The sequence below is a fragment of the Podarcis liolepis genome (genome assembly GCF_965112155.1).
Source record: "Podarcis liolepis genome assembly, chromosome: 8".
NCBI classification, from domain to species: domain Eukaryota; kingdom Metazoa; phylum Chordata; class Lepidosauria; order Squamata; family Lacertidae; genus Podarcis; species Podarcis liolepis.
In genome coordinates, this window is record NC_139560.1 from 28,876,336 (window position 1) to 28,894,636 (window position 18,301).

Genomic DNA, 18,301 nt, shown 5'->3' on the forward strand with positions numbered 1-18,301 from the left:
TGAGTTACCACAGTGACGTGTACTATGCCATGTGTACCCTCACTTGGAAGCAAGCCCCACTGAAATCAAGGGAGCTGACTTGCCATCCATAGGAGTATACTGTAAAAACTTGAGTCACAAATTATTTCTGGTGTAGCAGAATCCCGTTGCCATCAAGTGGAACTTACATCCAGGGAAATGTGCCCTAGGACCTTAGTGTAAGTTTTTGGCAGCTGGACTCAATCCCAACTTGTTTCCATTTACTGTGGAATTTTAAAAAAATGATTCTATCAGGCAACTAAACCTAGAGCAACATGTTGATCTATTCATGTGTGCAGAGTAAAAAGAAACAAAAAAATCATGAAAACATTTGGCTCACTTGCTTTTATTTATTCCATAAATACAAAGTTGCAGAATAAACTCAATTTATTGCTAATAAATTATGAGAACACCCTACCACCACCATTTCTTCTAATATGAAAACATGCAACCAGCCAATTTAGCTTCACTGTTGTCCTGTCACAACGCAAACAACTTTAGAATCTTCCATGCAGCCATTCAGACAACATGAAAATATTAGGTACAACTCTGGACTGAATATATGTATATATGTAAATATACCATAGGCAAAGCATCATTAACATCCTGACATACAGACATGAACGTGCAATTGCACACACACACACACACACACACACACACACACACACACACTTGTCCTATGAACTCATGTCTTTACTAGTAAAGGTAAATTGGGAAAATGTCCCTGGTGACATTGCTATGTTAGCATTGCCTCACCTCTTCCCCTGATACGTGGCTGTGTGCTTCATGGAGTGGGAAAATGCTGATATGACTGTCACGTCACACTTTACCCCCAATAATTAGCGACCACGAACATGTGGGGCAGTAGCACCCACACTTCTCCTTGTAGTATCTAATTAGGCCTCAGCTCCACATTTTGGCCACCAGAGGCTTCTGCTCCTTAAAGGTGCTTTCCTCAAAAAACCTCAATTCCTTTTTTAAGGCTTAAGGCATTGAAGCAAATGATGCAAGGCTATAAGAATTCTAAGGAATTGGCAGTTTCTGAGGTAAGTGAAGATTCCTAAGTCACTATCTAAGCCACAGCTAAGTCACACTTATTCTCTAGATGTGGCCTCTGGCAAGGAAGTCAGGAAATAACATGGCCCATTTTTTTCCCTTCCAGTTTGTAGGGGGCAGGAAAAGGGGGCCTATGGAGAATGTTTGGAGGGATGGCAGGAATCTCAGGTTCTCTATGATCAGATCCCAGCACATCTATACTATGTATTTAAGTGAGTTTGAACCTCTGTGGTTTAACCACTAAGGTATCTGCTAAAGGACACCCAGAGTTTTCATGTGGGAATGCTAGTGGTAAACGCAGGGCAAGTTGAAACGGATCCAAATGGATCATCTGGTCTAACCCTCTGCCTTAAATAGGCCACCCCACAACCAACATTCCCAACAGATATCTGTCCAACCTAGATAAGAGAGCATCACCATACCTAGCAAAACACAAGACTGGCTCAACTGCTACAGCTCTGAAAAACTCTTATTTTGCTATAACTAACTGTATCTTAACCAACCACAATACCCAATCTTATTTACTACAACATAAATCCTATTCTTTTTATTGAGTCGCGAGTGCCTGCCTATCATAGTTATATAGCAACAAAACAGTATCTATTAATTATAATACCTTAGCGTATTTATGGACTGCATGCTAAAAATTAGGGGAACAATCCAGGAAATCTGAAGCATTTTAAGGTCTGCCTATTTCACTTGAGAAACGTAAGCATGGGCTTATACCTCTCCCTCAAAATACCTAGGACTTAAAAATGCTTTCTATTTACTGAAATCGGGACCTAATTAGAAGGTATCCTTTAAAAAAAAATCATTAAAACTTAACATAACCTATTAAAATGGGTTCCGCTTGCTAAATAGTATCAGCCATTGCTATGAATTATCCTTTCTTTTTCTCCCCTTCAGTTTCTTCTCACTTCCCGGCCCCTTAAAGGCTGTGGCGGTCTGAAGTTTCTCAGCATGCAGAAGGCAGCTTCTCCCTCACCAGTGCAGAGGAGGTTGCGAAATTTGGCTAGCTGTGGACGAAAATGGCACAAGATTCAGCAGGGAAGTGATTCAGATGCCCAAACTCAGCCCAAAGTTCAATTACATGCATCATTTAGGTTACCCCAATCCAAAGAATTGTCCCGATCCAAAACCTTCTGCGTGAGTCAATGATTGGGAGATTACAGAGCCCCTTTGCACTTCATGTTGTTTATTACCTTCAGTAGGAAAATAGCTTTGTGTACCCTCCAGCTGTTTTAGGACTACAACTCCCATCATCCCTAGCTAACAGGACCAGTGGTCAGGGATGATGGGAACTGTAGTCCCAAAATAGCTGGAGGGTCAAGTTTGGCCATCACTGCCCTAAATGAACTGAATAGAGAACCTACTGTAGGTGTGGCAATTCTGCCAAGAAGTTCAGACCTCATTACAGCAAGGGGACTCAGCTACATTACCCAAGAAACAGCGTTTTGAATGTGTTATAAACATGCACCACCAGATGGCGTGTGTGAGAGAGAAAATTCTAAGCAATTTTCATAGCCTTTTATTTCTTTTGCTATAACAATTTAATTTCTGACTTATTTATAGCTTTTTTTTCTGTGTGCAGATCCACCCAGGAAGGCTCCACACACATGCTCCTACTGCAACACTGTATAAATGTTGAAAAGGTATATGCTGCCTAAATCCATTCACAGACACAAACTTGCGGACTTCCCACAGACATCTGGTTGGCCACTGTGGGAACAGAATTCTGAGCTAAATGGGCCTTTGGCTTGATCCAGCAGGACTCTCTGTTCTGGGCACATTATGCTGCCTTTGATCCTCTGAAGAAAAGTGGGTTATAAGAAATAATAAATTCATTAAATCACTCTGAACTTGTACAAATCTCGTATACATTTTAACTAATCCTCAAAATTTCTGCCAGCCATGTGGAAAATATGAGTTGGGGTGGGATTTATTTCTAATAACTATGCTTAGGCCTGCAGCCTTGAACTTTCTGGACTTTTAAAGCTGGTGGCAGGTATATTCACCTAAGATCAAGATACAGTCGTACCTTGGAAGTCGAACAGAATCCGTTCCGGAAGTCCGTTTCAAAACCAAAGTGTGGCTTCTGATTGGCTGCAGGAAGCTCCCGCAGCCAATCGGAAGCCCTGTAGGATGTTCAGCTTCCAAAAATAGTTCGCAAACAGGAACAGTCATTTCTGGGTTTGCGGTGTGCGGGAGCCAAAACGTTCAAGAACTAAGCCATTCAAAAATCAAGGTAAACCTGTATAGCTGATTGTAAATATTCTTGTGGGTGCCATAGGCCTGGTTTTAAACTTGGAAGATGTTATTCTACAAGGCAGAGGTATTAAACCGCACCTGCTCTGAGCAAACGCTTATAGGCTCCCTGAGAATGATCCAGATGACACTTTCAAGAAGAGGAGGAGAAGTGAGGGAGCCAAGGTAAGTCCAGTAGTCCAGTGAATGGGGCAGCAGGCAGGAAGGATCAAAGTTGGTGAACCTGTGCTGTTTACCCTGAGGAGAGAAAGAAATGAGCAAAAACCGTCATGCGCCATTTCCTATCTTGCTTATTGCTTTTTGAAGACGGAGCTGCACTAGTCTGCTGCAGCACAAATAACTTGGTGTCTTGCGGCACCGTAAAGAAGAACAATTTCTGGGGAAAGGGGGGAAAAAAACCTTTAGGCAATGCTTTCTAAAGGGAAGAACTATTTGTCAGCAGAACAGACTGCCTTGGGAGGTGATGGGCTCACTTTTGCTGGAGGCATTTGCAGAGAAGCTGGAGGGCCACCTGTCAGGCATTGAGCAGAGGGTTCAACTATGGACTCATTTAGTAAAAGGTAAAGGGACCCCTGACCATTAGGTCCAGTCATGACCGACTCTGGGGTTGCGGCGCTCATCTCGCTTTATTGGCCGATGGAGCCAGCGTACAGCTTCTGGGTCATGTGGCCAGCATGACTACACCACTTCTGGCGAACCAGAGCAGCACACGGAAACGCCGTTTACCTTCCCGCCGGAGCGGTACCTATTTATCTACTTGCACTTTGACGTGCTTTCGAACTGCTAGGTTGGCAGGAGCTGGGACCAAGCAACAGGAGCTCACCCCGTTGCAGGGATTCGAACTGCCGACCTTCTGATCAGCAAGTCCTAGGCTCTGTGGTTTAACCCACAGCGCCACCTGCGTCCCATGGACTCATCTACACAGCTGCAAATAAAACGTTTTAAGTGTGTTTTAAGTGAAATATACAATGTGATACTAGATGGCGATGGTGAGCCTTATGGAAAATTCAATGTCTTTTTAAAAACGCTTTAAGAAAAAGCATTTTCAGAACGTTTTTTAAATGTGTGTAGATTCCACCTTAAGCGAGAGTTCCTTTCAACTTTAAAGTTCTATAATTCTATGAGTTGAGTCAAGAGATTCAAGTTAAGCGTTCGTAATAACTTAACATGCAGAATATGCTTGAACAGCTAAACATGGCAGGTATTCTGCATGTGTGTCCTGTTCATTCAGCAGGGGAAGCAGCGTGGGTCTGCCTCTGGTTTCAAAGAAAAAGGAACTGGATATAGCCAGCAGAGGCTCCGTGAACACCAGAGTGTTCCTATAGCTATGTTGAATGCTGACATATATTTTAATCTGATGGTTGGCTTCATTTTATTATTTTATGTTTCAAATAGCTGTTTTTAACTGGCAATTTTATTGTCGTCGTTGATGTCCCCCCCCCCAAAAAAAACTTCTTTGAGGTTTTATTACAATCAAGCAGTACATAAATATTGTGAAATAAATAAATAAATACATTGAAGAACGTTGTGGGCTGTGGAAAACACCAAGAGCAGTATTCAGCTGTCTTGCTCCATCAACATAAGGACCTCCTTTTGCGCAATGGGACTTCCCCCTTCTCCCCGCTCTGTGCATGCCCTGCAACACTCCTCTAGGGGGCTCAGGGAATCCCCAAAAAACAGTTTTAGGGGGCATGCAGGGGAAGGAGAAGTGGGGTTTGGAAGTCCAGTCGCATAAGTGGAAATCCTTGCGCTGACAGGGATTGTTACTTAGTGCTGCATTGGATATAAGCCCAAATTTAGAATTACCTTACCTTAATTTTGATGGCGTCCAAATGGTCTGTGATTTTCTTCAGCTGCGAATTGCATTCACCCACCTGTAAATACAAAGATCAACTTATTTGCCTTTCTTAGGGAAGCTGACAGATTTGTAATTTTTCATTTTGTTGATTCTTTTAAATTTATTAATTGCTTTCTCGTCAAAATGCTCAAAGCAGTGTAGAAGGTTTAAAAACTATATTTAAAAAATGACTTTTTAAAAAAGTCCAGAAACATAAACAATTAAAAATGGAAATATTTCCAAAATATTAGTTAGTCCTTCTTGGAACATGTGTCAGGTTTTTTTAAAAAAAATCACTGAATCATACTAAAAGTTGAAGTTCTGTGAACCGTTGAAAAAGAAACTTTAAATAGCAGTTGCTGGTGGGTCAGGGCCAGGACTGCAGGGAGAAGCGTTAATTCTTTCTTTTTGTGCCACACACCTAACACGTCCCCTCCCCCAACCAATGATGCTGTTAGTTGTGAGAAGCAAACTTCTATTGATGCAAAAAGGAACTTCACTCCATGTCAAACATCAGCTTCAAGGGAGGGGATTATTTGTTGGGGCTGAGCAGCAAGAGGAGTTATCCCTCTTCTCTACAGTTCTAATCCTGGTGTTGTCGTCCGTCTCTCCCCCCACCCCTTATGTTTATTTCTGTATTTTTGAAACACTAAAGCAACATCAAGTGATGCATTTAGCACTGCATGTAGTCTTCCTCATAGCTTCCCTTTACATTTAACTTTAATGTTTCTGAGCACAATTCAAAGTGTTGGTGCTGACCTTTAAAGTAAGGTTACCAGATTTTTTTCAGTGAATATGGGGACACTTTTCAACTTCAGTCGGAATGGATGGATTTTGTCAGGGGGCTGATTTGTAAATCTGGGGACTGTCCCTGGGAAACGGGGACGTCTGGTAACCTTACTTTAAAGCCCTAAACGGCCTTGGTCCAGTATACCTGAAGGAGCGTCTCCACCCCCATCACTCTACCCTGACACTGAGGTCCAGCGCCAAGGGCCTTCTGGCTGTGCCCTCACTGTGAGAAGCAAAGTCACAGGGAATCAGGCAGAGGGCCATCTCGGTAGTGGCGCCCATCCTGTGGAAAGCCCTCCCATTAGATGTCAAAGAAATAAACAACTATCTGACTTTTAGAGGACATGTGAAGGCAGCCCTGTTTAGGGAAGTTTTTAATGTCTGATGTTTTATCGTGTTTTTAATATTCTGTTGGGAGCCGCCCAGAGTGGCTGGGGAAACCCAGCCAGATGGGCAGGGCATAAATAATAAATTATTATTATTATATACAATTAATCCCCCTGCTCAAAACCTCTCACCTGTAAGAAAACAGCCATGACTGCTAATCCATCGGCCTGGCCAGCAGCCTCCACAAAACTGGCATATTTGTCTGCGTTCCAATGGACCACGTGGAGCTAGAAAGCAAGACATGTACTACCATCAATCATCACTTTACTGAAGCCTGACAACTTTCCATAATATCTCATGAGGAGTATTTGGGACTAGTTTAAAACTTTTTTGTTTTTACAAGCCATCTTGAGGTATGACGTCCTTTGGAAGCTCCATGCTTCTTGGTCCAAAGCTCTGAAGATCCGTTCTAGCCAGTCCTAGTCTTGGCCATTAAAAAAAAGGAATGAAACAGTCTCTGGCCTGTTCACATGCCAGCCCTACCCACTAGGCCATGTTCCCCACCCTCATTTTCCCCTTGACGGGTATCCTCAGATATACACGCTGGATTTGAGGGTTTACACAAGGTCCTTGGCTGCTACGGAAGTGCAAATGAGTAAAATATATGAATTCTGACTGCTCGATTCATTAAATCATTCCGTATTCTGGAACGTAAAGGTGTCTCAAAACACTCGCACTTTTAGGTTCACTTTTAAAAAGCTGGACGGCACAACTTTTTTTAAAAAAATTATGCATGTTACAAAGAGGAAACAAATGCTTTCGGTCGGAATGGCTTTTATTGTAATGGAAAACAACAAACGAGAAAGGACACAAGTAAAATCTGAAACACTGTGGGGGAGGCCCATTCCCAATGGCTTGTGACTTCTCTTTTAAAGGATGTATGTATCTTGTCTTACCACCGCTTCTGCACCACAGCTTGTTGGAGAAATCTTTTAAGGCCTGTTTCTTGTGTGAATCACCACCATCATCAACATCATTGGCACTCCTGTACGGCAGCCCCCTGGAGAAAACTGGATCCAGTGGACAGGCCATCCCAGCTAAGTGGGACCTTGAATCCATTATCCTGTTGAGTTCATCTGCCAAGGGAAGTTGCGTCGTCTTCTTTGACTGAAGAGCAGCTCTTTCTTCTTGCATGTGCCAGTTTGGCAGAGGTGCATTCTTGCATTAAAGAGCCTTTTTCTTCTTCTTCGTGGAACTAAGCACTGCAAACTGCCACCTAGCCACTGATCCTTCGGAAGACTCTCCACCTGTATAGTTCTGCCTGGTTCTGTCTCAATTCTAGGGTCCTTTCTCCAAAACCAGAAGGGTGTCTCTATTGGTTCTTGAAGATGTTTATAACCAGCAGTGGGAAACCTTTTTAGACTGACTAAAGATTCCTAGATATTGCCTCTTTCCATTTGGTTTCTTAGATGTAACTTATTTTTTTGTTTTCCAGCTATATGTTTGTTTTGGAACATATTGTTTTCTAAGCACCTCTTATTAATTCTTTATATTCCAAATCACCTGGTTCCTGTGGAAAACATAAGTCTTTAAACACTGCAAATGTCATTTCCCACCCCACCCCCAAATTTATTTCCCCCACTGATTTTAGCCACTCAACATATTTCCCCACTTTTCTCTATTTCACTAAGGACATTGCTTCTCTCTGTCTTCAGCACTTGAATTATAGTACATCCATTTCAGGTTACCATTCCATTAAAAATAAATAAATAACTGGACTCTTAAAAGTTCGCATCTTAATGTTAGTTAAACAGAAACCCATTTACACTTTTTAAATATTCCAAAGTGTTAAGTTACGAATAGTGGCTTTTGCATGACAAGTTCCATTTCAAACACTGAAACAACTAAATGCCAGAGGAAGCAAAAATACTGAACACCCTGGTGCAGGGAAACCTTGATGTATCAAAAGTTTCAATGTGCACTTGAAGCTCCTTCACTTGGAAGTAATTCCTTGTTTATTTCAATGAAGGCAGCAGATATAAGTGTATATTCTTTTGAATAGAGTGGCCAATGCATCTAAATTACAGTGCGTGCATCAGAGTACACGATACCTTGATACTTAGTGTTTTCTGCACACAAGTGCTATCACCACAATGGATTCAATCATGCCCATGTTGCTTTAGGGCATTTCCTGTTTATTGGAATGCTACTATTTCCTCAGCTTGTTTACAAGAATCCGACTAATGTTTTAGAACAAAATGAATTCCCACAGAAGCAATGGCAAAATGTAAACATTTGTGCTTTTCTGTTCTGTGGCCTTCAGCAATAAACATACAAGACGGCCAACTCTCTGAGGACTGCCACACTTTATACAGCGGGTACGTCCTCCTTGTTTAGCACATGTACATGCAATGGATACTGCAACACTTGAAAGGGAAATGAGCATCCAGGCATATTGCAGACATGCGCTAGGAAGACAAAGCATAGTGCAGCTCCTCCATGGGGGTCCAGGTGTGCTTACTGAGATGAGTCTTCCTTCAAATATTGGTGTCCACCAATATGTGGCAAACAGTGAAATTATATATGCTGTGTAACGAGTGAATCAGCCCCCATTAGTCAGCATAATTTATAGAAACTTTTCTGCGCAGTATACAAATGAAAGGCAGATTGGTAATACAGCTGGGTGCCTTTTCCAGAAATGGTAAGAGGCAGATTCTAGGGGAGTTGGGGGGGGGGAGAGAGAGAGCAGTCGTGGTGAAGCATAAAGAGATTTACAACTGTAAACGAATGGTCTTTCCATTGCAGAAATCACTTTGACATGTTAAAAACAGGCCTGCTTATCAAAGAACGGCTGTAAAGATGCAGTCATTAAATCACAACTATTCATATAGTTCAGTGGAGTCCTTTACCTCTGCCGCAAATTTTGTCCCATCCACTGCATGCTCAGAGCCAATGTCATCACTGGGCCCCCAATGGAAGTGAACTTGCCGCAGCCTATAGTTTCCAATGAGTGGACCCCCACTCAGCACTATAAATATAAAAATGAAGGGTAGCATTGTTAGAATACTGGGAACCCAAGAGAAACGCAACATTTCCTTGTCACTGCCAAAGGGGCCAAAACAGGCAGGATGTGAAAGAAGTGTGACTGGATATCCCAATTTTAAAGTAGTTGCAGGGAAACTCTGATTTTGAGTCACAGCACTGGAGAAGGGCTTTAACCCCCACCCCACCCCAATTCTCTGGATCTAAAACTCCATCTCCACAATAGAAAACGCAGGCAACATACAAAGGTTGGGAGCAATTTAGATCTGAAATATGTTGCTGGGAGAACTGGTTAGCTTGCCCTCTTCCAGCACTACTCCTCCGACCAAAACTGGGGACATAGCACAAGGCTACAGTTTCCCTGTAAATTCCCTGTTTCTCCTGGAAATTGCTGGACTACATGGATCTTTGGGTTGAATTCAGTAAGGCAGTTCTTAGAATTTCTGCACAGGTGTGTGTACATATTTTCTCCTCTAATACTAGCAGCAGAACTGTCTGTATAAATAAGTTTGCCCATCTGCTATGAAAATGTTTTTTTAATACTAAGATCTTCCACATCTGAACATAATAACATCTGAAATTAGCAGGTAATCACTTGACTTGCTGTTTCAATCCCCCTGCCCCTTAATCTTCTGATTTTGGGGGAATGAGCTTAGGGCCGGGACATAACTTGCTAGCTGACTACAGGCAAAAGTGGAAACAAGAAATCTGAACTGCTCCCATGAAATCAGACCTACGATCAGAAACAAAGGCTGCAACTATGCTGCAGACTAAATGAAAGCTGTGTTTGGAAGAGGAATATTGCCAATTTAAACAGGGTTCGTGCGGGGGGGGGGGGTGACTGTTCAGCTCACTTGCTGTGTATAAGACTGAAATATCTTCAGACAGGATGAGGCTAGGGCGTTTGAACTCTGGTAAGTTCAGATAGATGCAATTGTGTATGTTATGAGAATCCTAAAATAATCTTAAACGATAGGCCTAGCTTGCAAGTCACTTTAAACCATAGTTAAAATAAACTATGGTTTCAGGTGAAATGAGCAGTGTGCTGGTACATGAGGCTCACATCACTAGTGTTTTGCTCCTCCTAAAGTCCTGTCCTTGATAAGCTGAAACAAATCAGTTATGTGTTATGTGATGTTGGTTTATCTCTGGTGGTTTACCAGACTTGCAAACCAGGCCTATCAATTGCAACATTTCCTCAAACAAACAATGAGTGCTTGTTTTATGTCATGCCAAGCCAGTCTCTGGTTAGTTTCATCCCCAGAGCACAGAAGGCAGGAGCGAAATGTGGCCTTTTGCCCATTCACAGCAAATCATAGTTTAAAGTGCCATGCAAACCAGACCACGTAATGTTATTTCACCTCAGGAAATACTGAGAACTGCCCTAAAACGAAAGCAGAATGAAATCTACCACAAAAACAAACCTGATTTATTTTCAGTGTCATCGAATTCCACACTGGTTGAGTGTCCATTGTTGAGTATAACTTTAGCGGAGGAAGGGTCATAGTTAGGGTAGAGAGGACGCAGAGTGGGGTCATATTTGGTCGTCTCAGTTTGGATATCAATGGGAGATTGACGGTCTCCAGTCGCGAGAGGGAAAAGTTCCTTCCAGCGAGAAGGCCCTAGAATGTCTTGCAGTAGAAAAAGGTGTTCGTTAAAATGCATTCCAGGCAGCCAGAGAAACAAAGGAATTGTCGTGAGAAAGTAATCACATGAACCTACCTGGATTTTCTTATTTTTTTCTTAAAAAATATTATTCAGATAATTAAAAAATGGATGGGTCTAAAGGGATGGAAAGTACACCGCCCAGTTGTCTTTGGTGAGCTATAAGGCAGCTCTCTCTCTACATAAATAGGTCTTAAGTCTAATATGAATTAAATACCCAAGGATGCGAGTTAGAACCCTCGGGTGGGTCATTTTCTGCCTACTTCCAGGCATTCTGGTCATTAGGAATGTAGCAGGCACCTGAAATTGACACACATGCAATAGATTCAGAGAACATTTCCCCACGAGCTGATTAATGTGCAATTGACACATCTAAAATGCTTCATTCTGGTTCCATTCCCATATGGGACAGCTGCATATTCCTCCATCGCAGGGGGATTGAACTAGATTGTCCTCACGGTCCCTTCCAACTCTACAATTCTGTGGTACCTTCAGAAGTGGTACAATCAGTTCAGCTACTATCTCAGATCTCTGCCATTGTTATATAGCCACAGTGGACCAGGCCCCCAGCCGTTTGGTGGCGTTAACTCACATAATACATGCATATTTTAAATGACAGGGCTGAAAACCAATTTCCTAGGCTAGAGTTCAGTTTATTAGGAGGTGCCATCCTTTGAAAAACAGTTCAGTTTATTAGAAGGTGCCAGCCTTTGAAAGAAAAAAAGAAAAACAAGTTCTTAGAATATTTACACTTAAATTAATTTTATGCTATTTAATCTGTCACAGCGATCTTCCAAGAATCTTGGAAACTGGTGAAGGGGTTAGACCGCTCTATATTAAACAACCCTCCCCAGTTCATAAAACTGCAGTTCTCCCAATTCCTTGGGAGAAGGGAAATAACGGTTAAACCACAGATACTAGTACATTTTTAGATGCTTTGGTGACCAGCCCTGGAGATTTGTTCAATTTTGCATGTTAATGCATAATGCAACATTCTAAAGAACAACAACAACAAAATGCCAGCAGGGATGGTAGGAGAATCAGTTCTAGTTATCAGCTTCCTTTTATTCAAGGATTCTTCACAAGGGGGGAATAGCTCCAGTGTAGCCTCATATCCTTAATACTGTCAGGAATGCTTTTGGTGAAACTTAGGGTATACACCTCCTCTGCTATCCTACCGGTGGCTTCCAGTTCCTTAGAATGTTTGTGAAGATTATAAGCAGCTTTCTGGAGATCTGCCGGTCAGTTTCCAAGTGATCTACCAGTGTGCAAATAAAAAACGCCAATATTGATTCATCACAGACTTCCAGGGATCTTTGCGTTAATCCTAGCTGTAGGTCTCTAGCACCAAAGTGTTCCTCCCCTCCCAATACTGGGGGGGGGGGGGGAGCACGAAACTTAACAAAAAATGTTTTCACTTCATTTTAGCAGTATGAATTATAGTACTGAGTATTTGCATAGCACATTTCAGTGATCCGGTGTCATTTATCTACATTTATCTACATTAGCTCAGAAATCCTTACAACAGCTCTGTAAGGTAGGCAAGTATTTTTAGCCCAAGATTGCAGGCAGAGGGTTGAGGCTGGCTTACTTACGGAAGGCAACCTACTGAGTCTGACAAGATAACATCTTGACCCACTCTGGGCCTCTAATTCTTGGAAAACACCATCACACCTAATGTTATCTGGGATGCACAGTTTGTTCGACGTCAGACATGTTTCTGTCTCACCAAGATTATCTGTCCCGCAGGCTTTCAAACTGTGTTTCTTACCATATGTGGTAAGTCAAATTATAGCCCCAAAATGGGTCGGCTACACAATTACTTGAAAGATTTTTCTGCTTATAGAATAACTTTAGCCCATAGCACCATTTGCAAAGTAACGTTCCTACCACTGTAAATTTTAACCAACTTTTCAACTGTGCAACTTGTAAGTTAATTAAGCCTGCACAAGGACTTTTAAATTGGCTTTTGTTCATGGCAAACAAAGAAGTATTAATTTCATGCCATCTGATTTAGAGTTCAATCCTGTGCATGCTTTGTTTAGAAGTTGAGTCCTACTGTGTGCATATAGCAGGAGTTCTTAAGCAGTGTGTGGATTACAGTACCCAGGTCATTTGGTGACGTTGTGGTCTAAACCACTGAGCCTCTTGGGCTTGCCGATCAGAAGGTCGGCGGTTCGAATCCCTGTGATGGGGTGAGTTCCCGTTGCTCTGTCCCAGCTCCTGCCAACCTAGCAATTTGAAAGCACACCAGTGCAAGTAGATAAATAAGTACTGCTGTGGCAGGAAAGTAAACAGCGTTTCTGTGCGCTCTGCTTTCTGTCAGGTGTTCCATTACAACAGAAGCAGTTTAGTCATGCTAGCCACATGACCCGGAAAGCTGTCTGTGGAGAAATGCTGGCTCCCTCGGCCCGAAAGTGAGAAGAGCGCCACAACCTCATAGTCGCCTTAACCGTCCAGGGGTCCTTTACCTTTGTAATTTAAAGAAAGTTTGAAAGCTACTCATCTCTGTTACCATGCCACCCTTCTCTGTAGTAATGAACATTTTATCACCTGTTAACCACAGATGTGGAGTAGAATATATGTTTTTTTTAAAAAAAAATATTGAAGACTATTCTAGTTGTAAGGAAATGATCTGGTATTTCCAGTTCAGAACTCTTCTGTGTTTTCAACACACAGCACAGCTTGTAGTAGTACCACATCAGCCAAGGTTCCCCAGATCTCCAGTGCGCTCACACAGATTCTTGAAACCGGGGGTTCCAATGTGCAACTAGAACATTCCACACATTTTGTATGCAAAGCCCCCAATGAAAGAGAAAACACATGGGGCATCCATTCAACATTTTGTATTCACACTAAAGCCCTGCATGCCACTAACACTGCTCATGATGTTTGCCAGTCATCTATTTAGTTTGCAGAGGAGGTACCTTGCTAAAGTATCATATATTATTAAGAAGACATATAATAAATCATTTGGTGCGCCACCATATGCAGCAGAACACAAAGCTGTGCCGTTGTATCTTCAATATGTGTCTTGCTAAACAGACCTCATCCATCCTTCTGTTGCATCAAGATTAGGCAACTGCAACCCAATACAGCATAGAGAGCTTTTAACAGTACAAACTTATACATCCAGTACAATCAGAAGCAAATCCCATTGCGTTCAGTAGGATTTACTACCAAGTAGGTGAGTACAGGATTGCAGAAGGTACATATGGACTAAGAAGTGCTGGTTCTAAAGTGGCATTATTAGTTAGATTATGTTTATTCCGTAAGGTAGAACAAGTGTCAAAAGTCAGAGATCTCCCCCAGCTCATTAACTGAGCTCACCAGAAATTTAGGGAATGCAAAGATGTATTCAGCTTGGAAGGATTAAGGGATACATCACAAAACAAGGTTGTTTTGGTGCAGAAGGAAATATGTAAGCTGCACCCTAATTGTAAAGGTTGATTATTGGCTCACACCTTTCTCTAGCACGAGATGCTGTATTTTATACTGTATTTTATATGCTATATTTTATACATGATCCCTGATCCCAAAGAACCATGAGTTCAGTAGAATTCTCCAACTCCTGCTGTTCTACACTTTCCCCTCTCTAAATCCAGAGATTCCCTATAATATACTTTGAAAATCTGAATAGAGAGCTGCATTGACTACATAGGGAACCTCTGGATTTAAGATTCTGGGAGGAGAAAGTGTGGGACATCAGTAGCTGGAGGGGAAAGCCATATGAAAGAGGGAGAATTAAAGGAGGCATGAGGGATATAGAAAAGCCCATAGACTGTATTTGCAAGCAGAAATGGGGAATGCACGCAGAGACACCATGAAATTGAAAAGAGCTGAGTTCTGCAACTAATCTGTTTTATTTTTCATTGTTGCTTTAATCCTTGTTCCCCATTCCTCACTTTGATCTTTAGCCATTTTTTTTTTTTTAGGTGTGCAGTATTAATTAAGGTAAAATTTAAGTTTAGAACTCCTTCACTCTAAGGCATCACAGCAAATCACTTTGGTGGTTCAACACCTCCAAATGCTTCATACAGGTTTGTGTTTAAGTTAAGTCCTACTGAATTCAACAGGGCTGCCCGAGTAATGGGGTTAGGACTGCTGCCTAAATCGCTCTAAAACATGAAGGTAAAATTCATACTGGCTAGAATGCATGTTTGGTTCCCCCCTGCTTTCTGACATGAACAACATTCACACATAACACAAAGAATCGAGTTGAAATACATGTGCTTTTGAGTGCCACAGAGAAAAGGTCTCATGTGTAGACTGCCCTAGCACAGATTTCAGAAGTTTTACAGAGTTATAGAGTCCTTTATAGAAGCGGAATAAATGGAAAGTAATGTTAGTTCAGAAAATATTATTAATGCAATACCACAAAAAGGGAAAAAAGAAACCAATTCATGATAAACCACCACTGCCTTGCATCTGATTTAGCAATCATATATATATATATATATATATATATATATATATATATATATATATATATATATATATGCGCCTTCCTTGCCCCCCCCCGCAAAAAAACTACAAATCAGCTGCTGTTTTAAGTTTTGCAAGCCTTGTTATCAATTAAGAAGTTCCCCGTAATCTCCCAGAAACAGCAATGCTTAAAAAATCCCTAGTTTAAACCCCATTTCAAAGCGTTAATTTGTTTGGCAAATTGTGATTAACAGCACCTACTAGAGATCCATCCCTCTCCCACCTCCACTTGCCTACAACCGCCTAACTTGCAAACAAATCCCACTACTAAAGCAACACGCCCCGGATCTAGATGCACGTGCGGTGGAACTGGCCGCACCGCACTTAAAAAGTTGTCCATGCCTTCTAACTCACTTATTGCACGGACTTTGCATGTCGCCAAGGCCCGAATTAAAAACAAACATCTGCCAGTGTTTCTCAACCTGTGGGTCCCCAGATGTTGTTGGACTACAACTCCCATCATTCCTAGCCAGCATGACCAGTGGTCAGGGATGATGGGAACTGTAGTCCAACAACATCTGGGGGGCCCAGAGGTTGAGAACCCCCCCTCACCCCAGCCCTCCCCCCCGGGTCCCTACAGCCCCCTCCCGTCCTGCCCCAGAGAGCCAGCAGCAGCAGCTCTCCCCCCTCACCGTTGTGCTCATCGTATCCCCAGTGCATCATGGCTAGTCCCCTAACGGGATGCTCTGGCTGGTGCCGCGGCAGCAGGGGCGAAGAGAGGCGGACGCTCCACGAGGCAGGGACCAAGCGCGCCCAGGGCGGCCCCGCAGCGCCTTCTTATGCTCCGCGCGCCCTGCAGCGCCGCGCTTGGCCGCCAGGGGACCCAAGCGAGGGCATCGCGGCGCCACCCGCGGGAGCCCTGTCACTTGAGAAGACGCGCAAGGCGCAAGTTCTGTCGCCTTGCCTGGCCCTCTCTGCTTTCATAGAGATGTATTAGAAAGCATTTCGAGGCCGATCCTCGGCAGCTTTACTCCGAGGTTAGCCCCACACAAGCCTGCTGGATCAGGACCAGCATCCTGTTCTTACGGTGACCGACTAGACGCGTGTAGGAACTAGGAAGCCTGCAAACTGGACGTGTGCACGGCAGCAGTCGGCCCACCTGCGATTCCCAGGAACTGCTGCAGTGGCAGTAGAACCTAGCTAGCCGTGCTAGCTAGTAGCCCAACCAGTTGCTTCCCTGTAAGATGCGCAATGGATTAGGAACGTCGGGAAGGATTCCTGCAGGTTCAGCTCCCAAATACATCTAGGCCAGCTTTGGCCCCCGCCCGCCCCCCGCTCCCAGCGGGCTAGCCCCGCAGTGCGATCTGCTCGGAAGTAAGCCCCACTGAGTTCTATAGGACTTGCTTCTGTGTAGACACTGCAATCCTCCTAAACAGGAATATTATGAGTAAGAAGGGACTAGAGAGGGTGCCGTTAGTAAAACATCAGATCAGTCCAAGCCACAGCTAACTCATTAGTTGCACGATTGAGATGTATACAAGCCACACGGTAGCCTTCTCGGTAGTTGCGCCAGCTTGTGGAACACCTTCCTGTCAGATGTCAAAGCGATAAATAATTATAAGACATTCCGTAGACATCTAAAGGCAGCCCTGAATTGGGACGCTTTTAATGTGTGATGTTCTGTTCTGTTGTTGTTGTTGTTGTTGTTGTTGTTGTTGTTGTGTTTATTTATATTTCGTTGGAAGCTGCCAGAGTTGCTGGGGCAACCTAGTCAGACGGGTGGAGTATTAATAATAATAATAATAATAATAATAATAATAATAATAATAATAAATTAATTACTACTACTACTACTAATACTAATGTTATTATTACATAGGAAAGTGGCAGAGCCATTAGGAGCTTATCAGCAATTCAACAATGAAAGTATTAGTGCTCCTTTAGTTTTAAAAATATCCTAGGGTAGGGATTGAAGGGAAGCGTGTATTATTTTCATGTTTGCTTTATTGTATAGTTTGCATTACTAAAAACGCAAATAAATACATTTTAAAAACTGTAGCTTTTAAAAATGACATCTGTTTGGACTAATCACTTGAAACTTTCCATACATGATCTGCCTGATGAGCGCCTCTATAAATGTGCCAGATTTCAAACCAATCCAGTTAAGATTGCCACAGCTTTAGCAAGTTAGCTGCGCTAAAAATTGACTATCATTCTTATACATATATTTCTTTCCAGTTCTGTTGAATATGTTTCAGGGAACATTATCACTTCATGTACGCTGGAAGTGAGGCATAGCAGGTGGTGGCATGAAGTCATTCTCAACTGAAAATAGGGCAATTAGTCAGCCCCTAAGCATAAACAAAGGTCTCCCACAATGTCATCATCCGAAGGATAATGTATTGGGTGTTGCATCAACATGGGCAAGAATTCCAGGTCATGCCTGGTAAAGTAATCACACACATTTTACGCAATTTGGGCAGAACTAAAACCAGGTTAGTGTGCAGTAGCTCCACTTCCATTAAAAATAAATAAATCTGACTTGCTCTTCCCTCTTACATCCCTTTCCTTACCTGTGGCAACCCCAGAGTCAGCCCAAGACCTTTGGATGTCCTTCTACCACAGAAGAAGTCAACTGACCAGAGAACTGAATCTTACTTCAATACTCATTCTGGTCAGTGACCAAAATAAATCAATTCATTTGTTCATGCTTCAATACCAGTGACAGCACAGCATCCTTGACCACACCTGAAAGAAGCAAGCTAGCTTAGGGGCTGAAGCACTCATAACTCTGTTGCCATCAACACTGCACCACCAGCACCTGTCCCAAGGCAGCCACCAACTTCTGCCTAATGGTAGGGCTGGCACTAAACA

General features: G+C 42.6%; 1 protein-coding gene across 2 annotated transcripts; it reads right to left on the bottom strand.

Annotated features, from left to right (window-relative positions):
• Positions 1–344: 344 nt before the first annotated feature.
• LOC310713377 (carbonic anhydrase 13-like) lies at positions 345–16,348 on the bottom strand. Of its 2 annotated transcripts, none has more exons than XR_014529214.1 (7): positions 16,120–16,273; positions 10,762–10,959; positions 9,205–9,323; positions 6,487–6,582; positions 5,154–5,216; positions 2,850–3,579; positions 345–2,313 (listed from the first exon to the last, which is right to left on the bottom strand). XR_014529214.1 is itself a non-coding variant. In XM_083517438.1 (7 exons), the coding sequence occupies exons 1-7, from the start codon at positions 16,148–16,150 to the stop codon at positions 1,980–1,982; spliced, it is 777 nt and encodes a 258-aa protein (XP_083373564.1). In that variant the 5' UTR covers positions 16,151–16,348; the 3' UTR covers positions 345–1,979. The 2 variants fall into 2 exon arrangements, 1 of the variants encoding a protein (XP_083373564.1); XM_083517438.1 differs by having other exon boundaries at positions 345–2,093; positions 3,424–3,579; positions 16,120–16,348.
• Between the last annotated feature and the right edge of the window lie 1,953 nt (positions 16,349–18,301).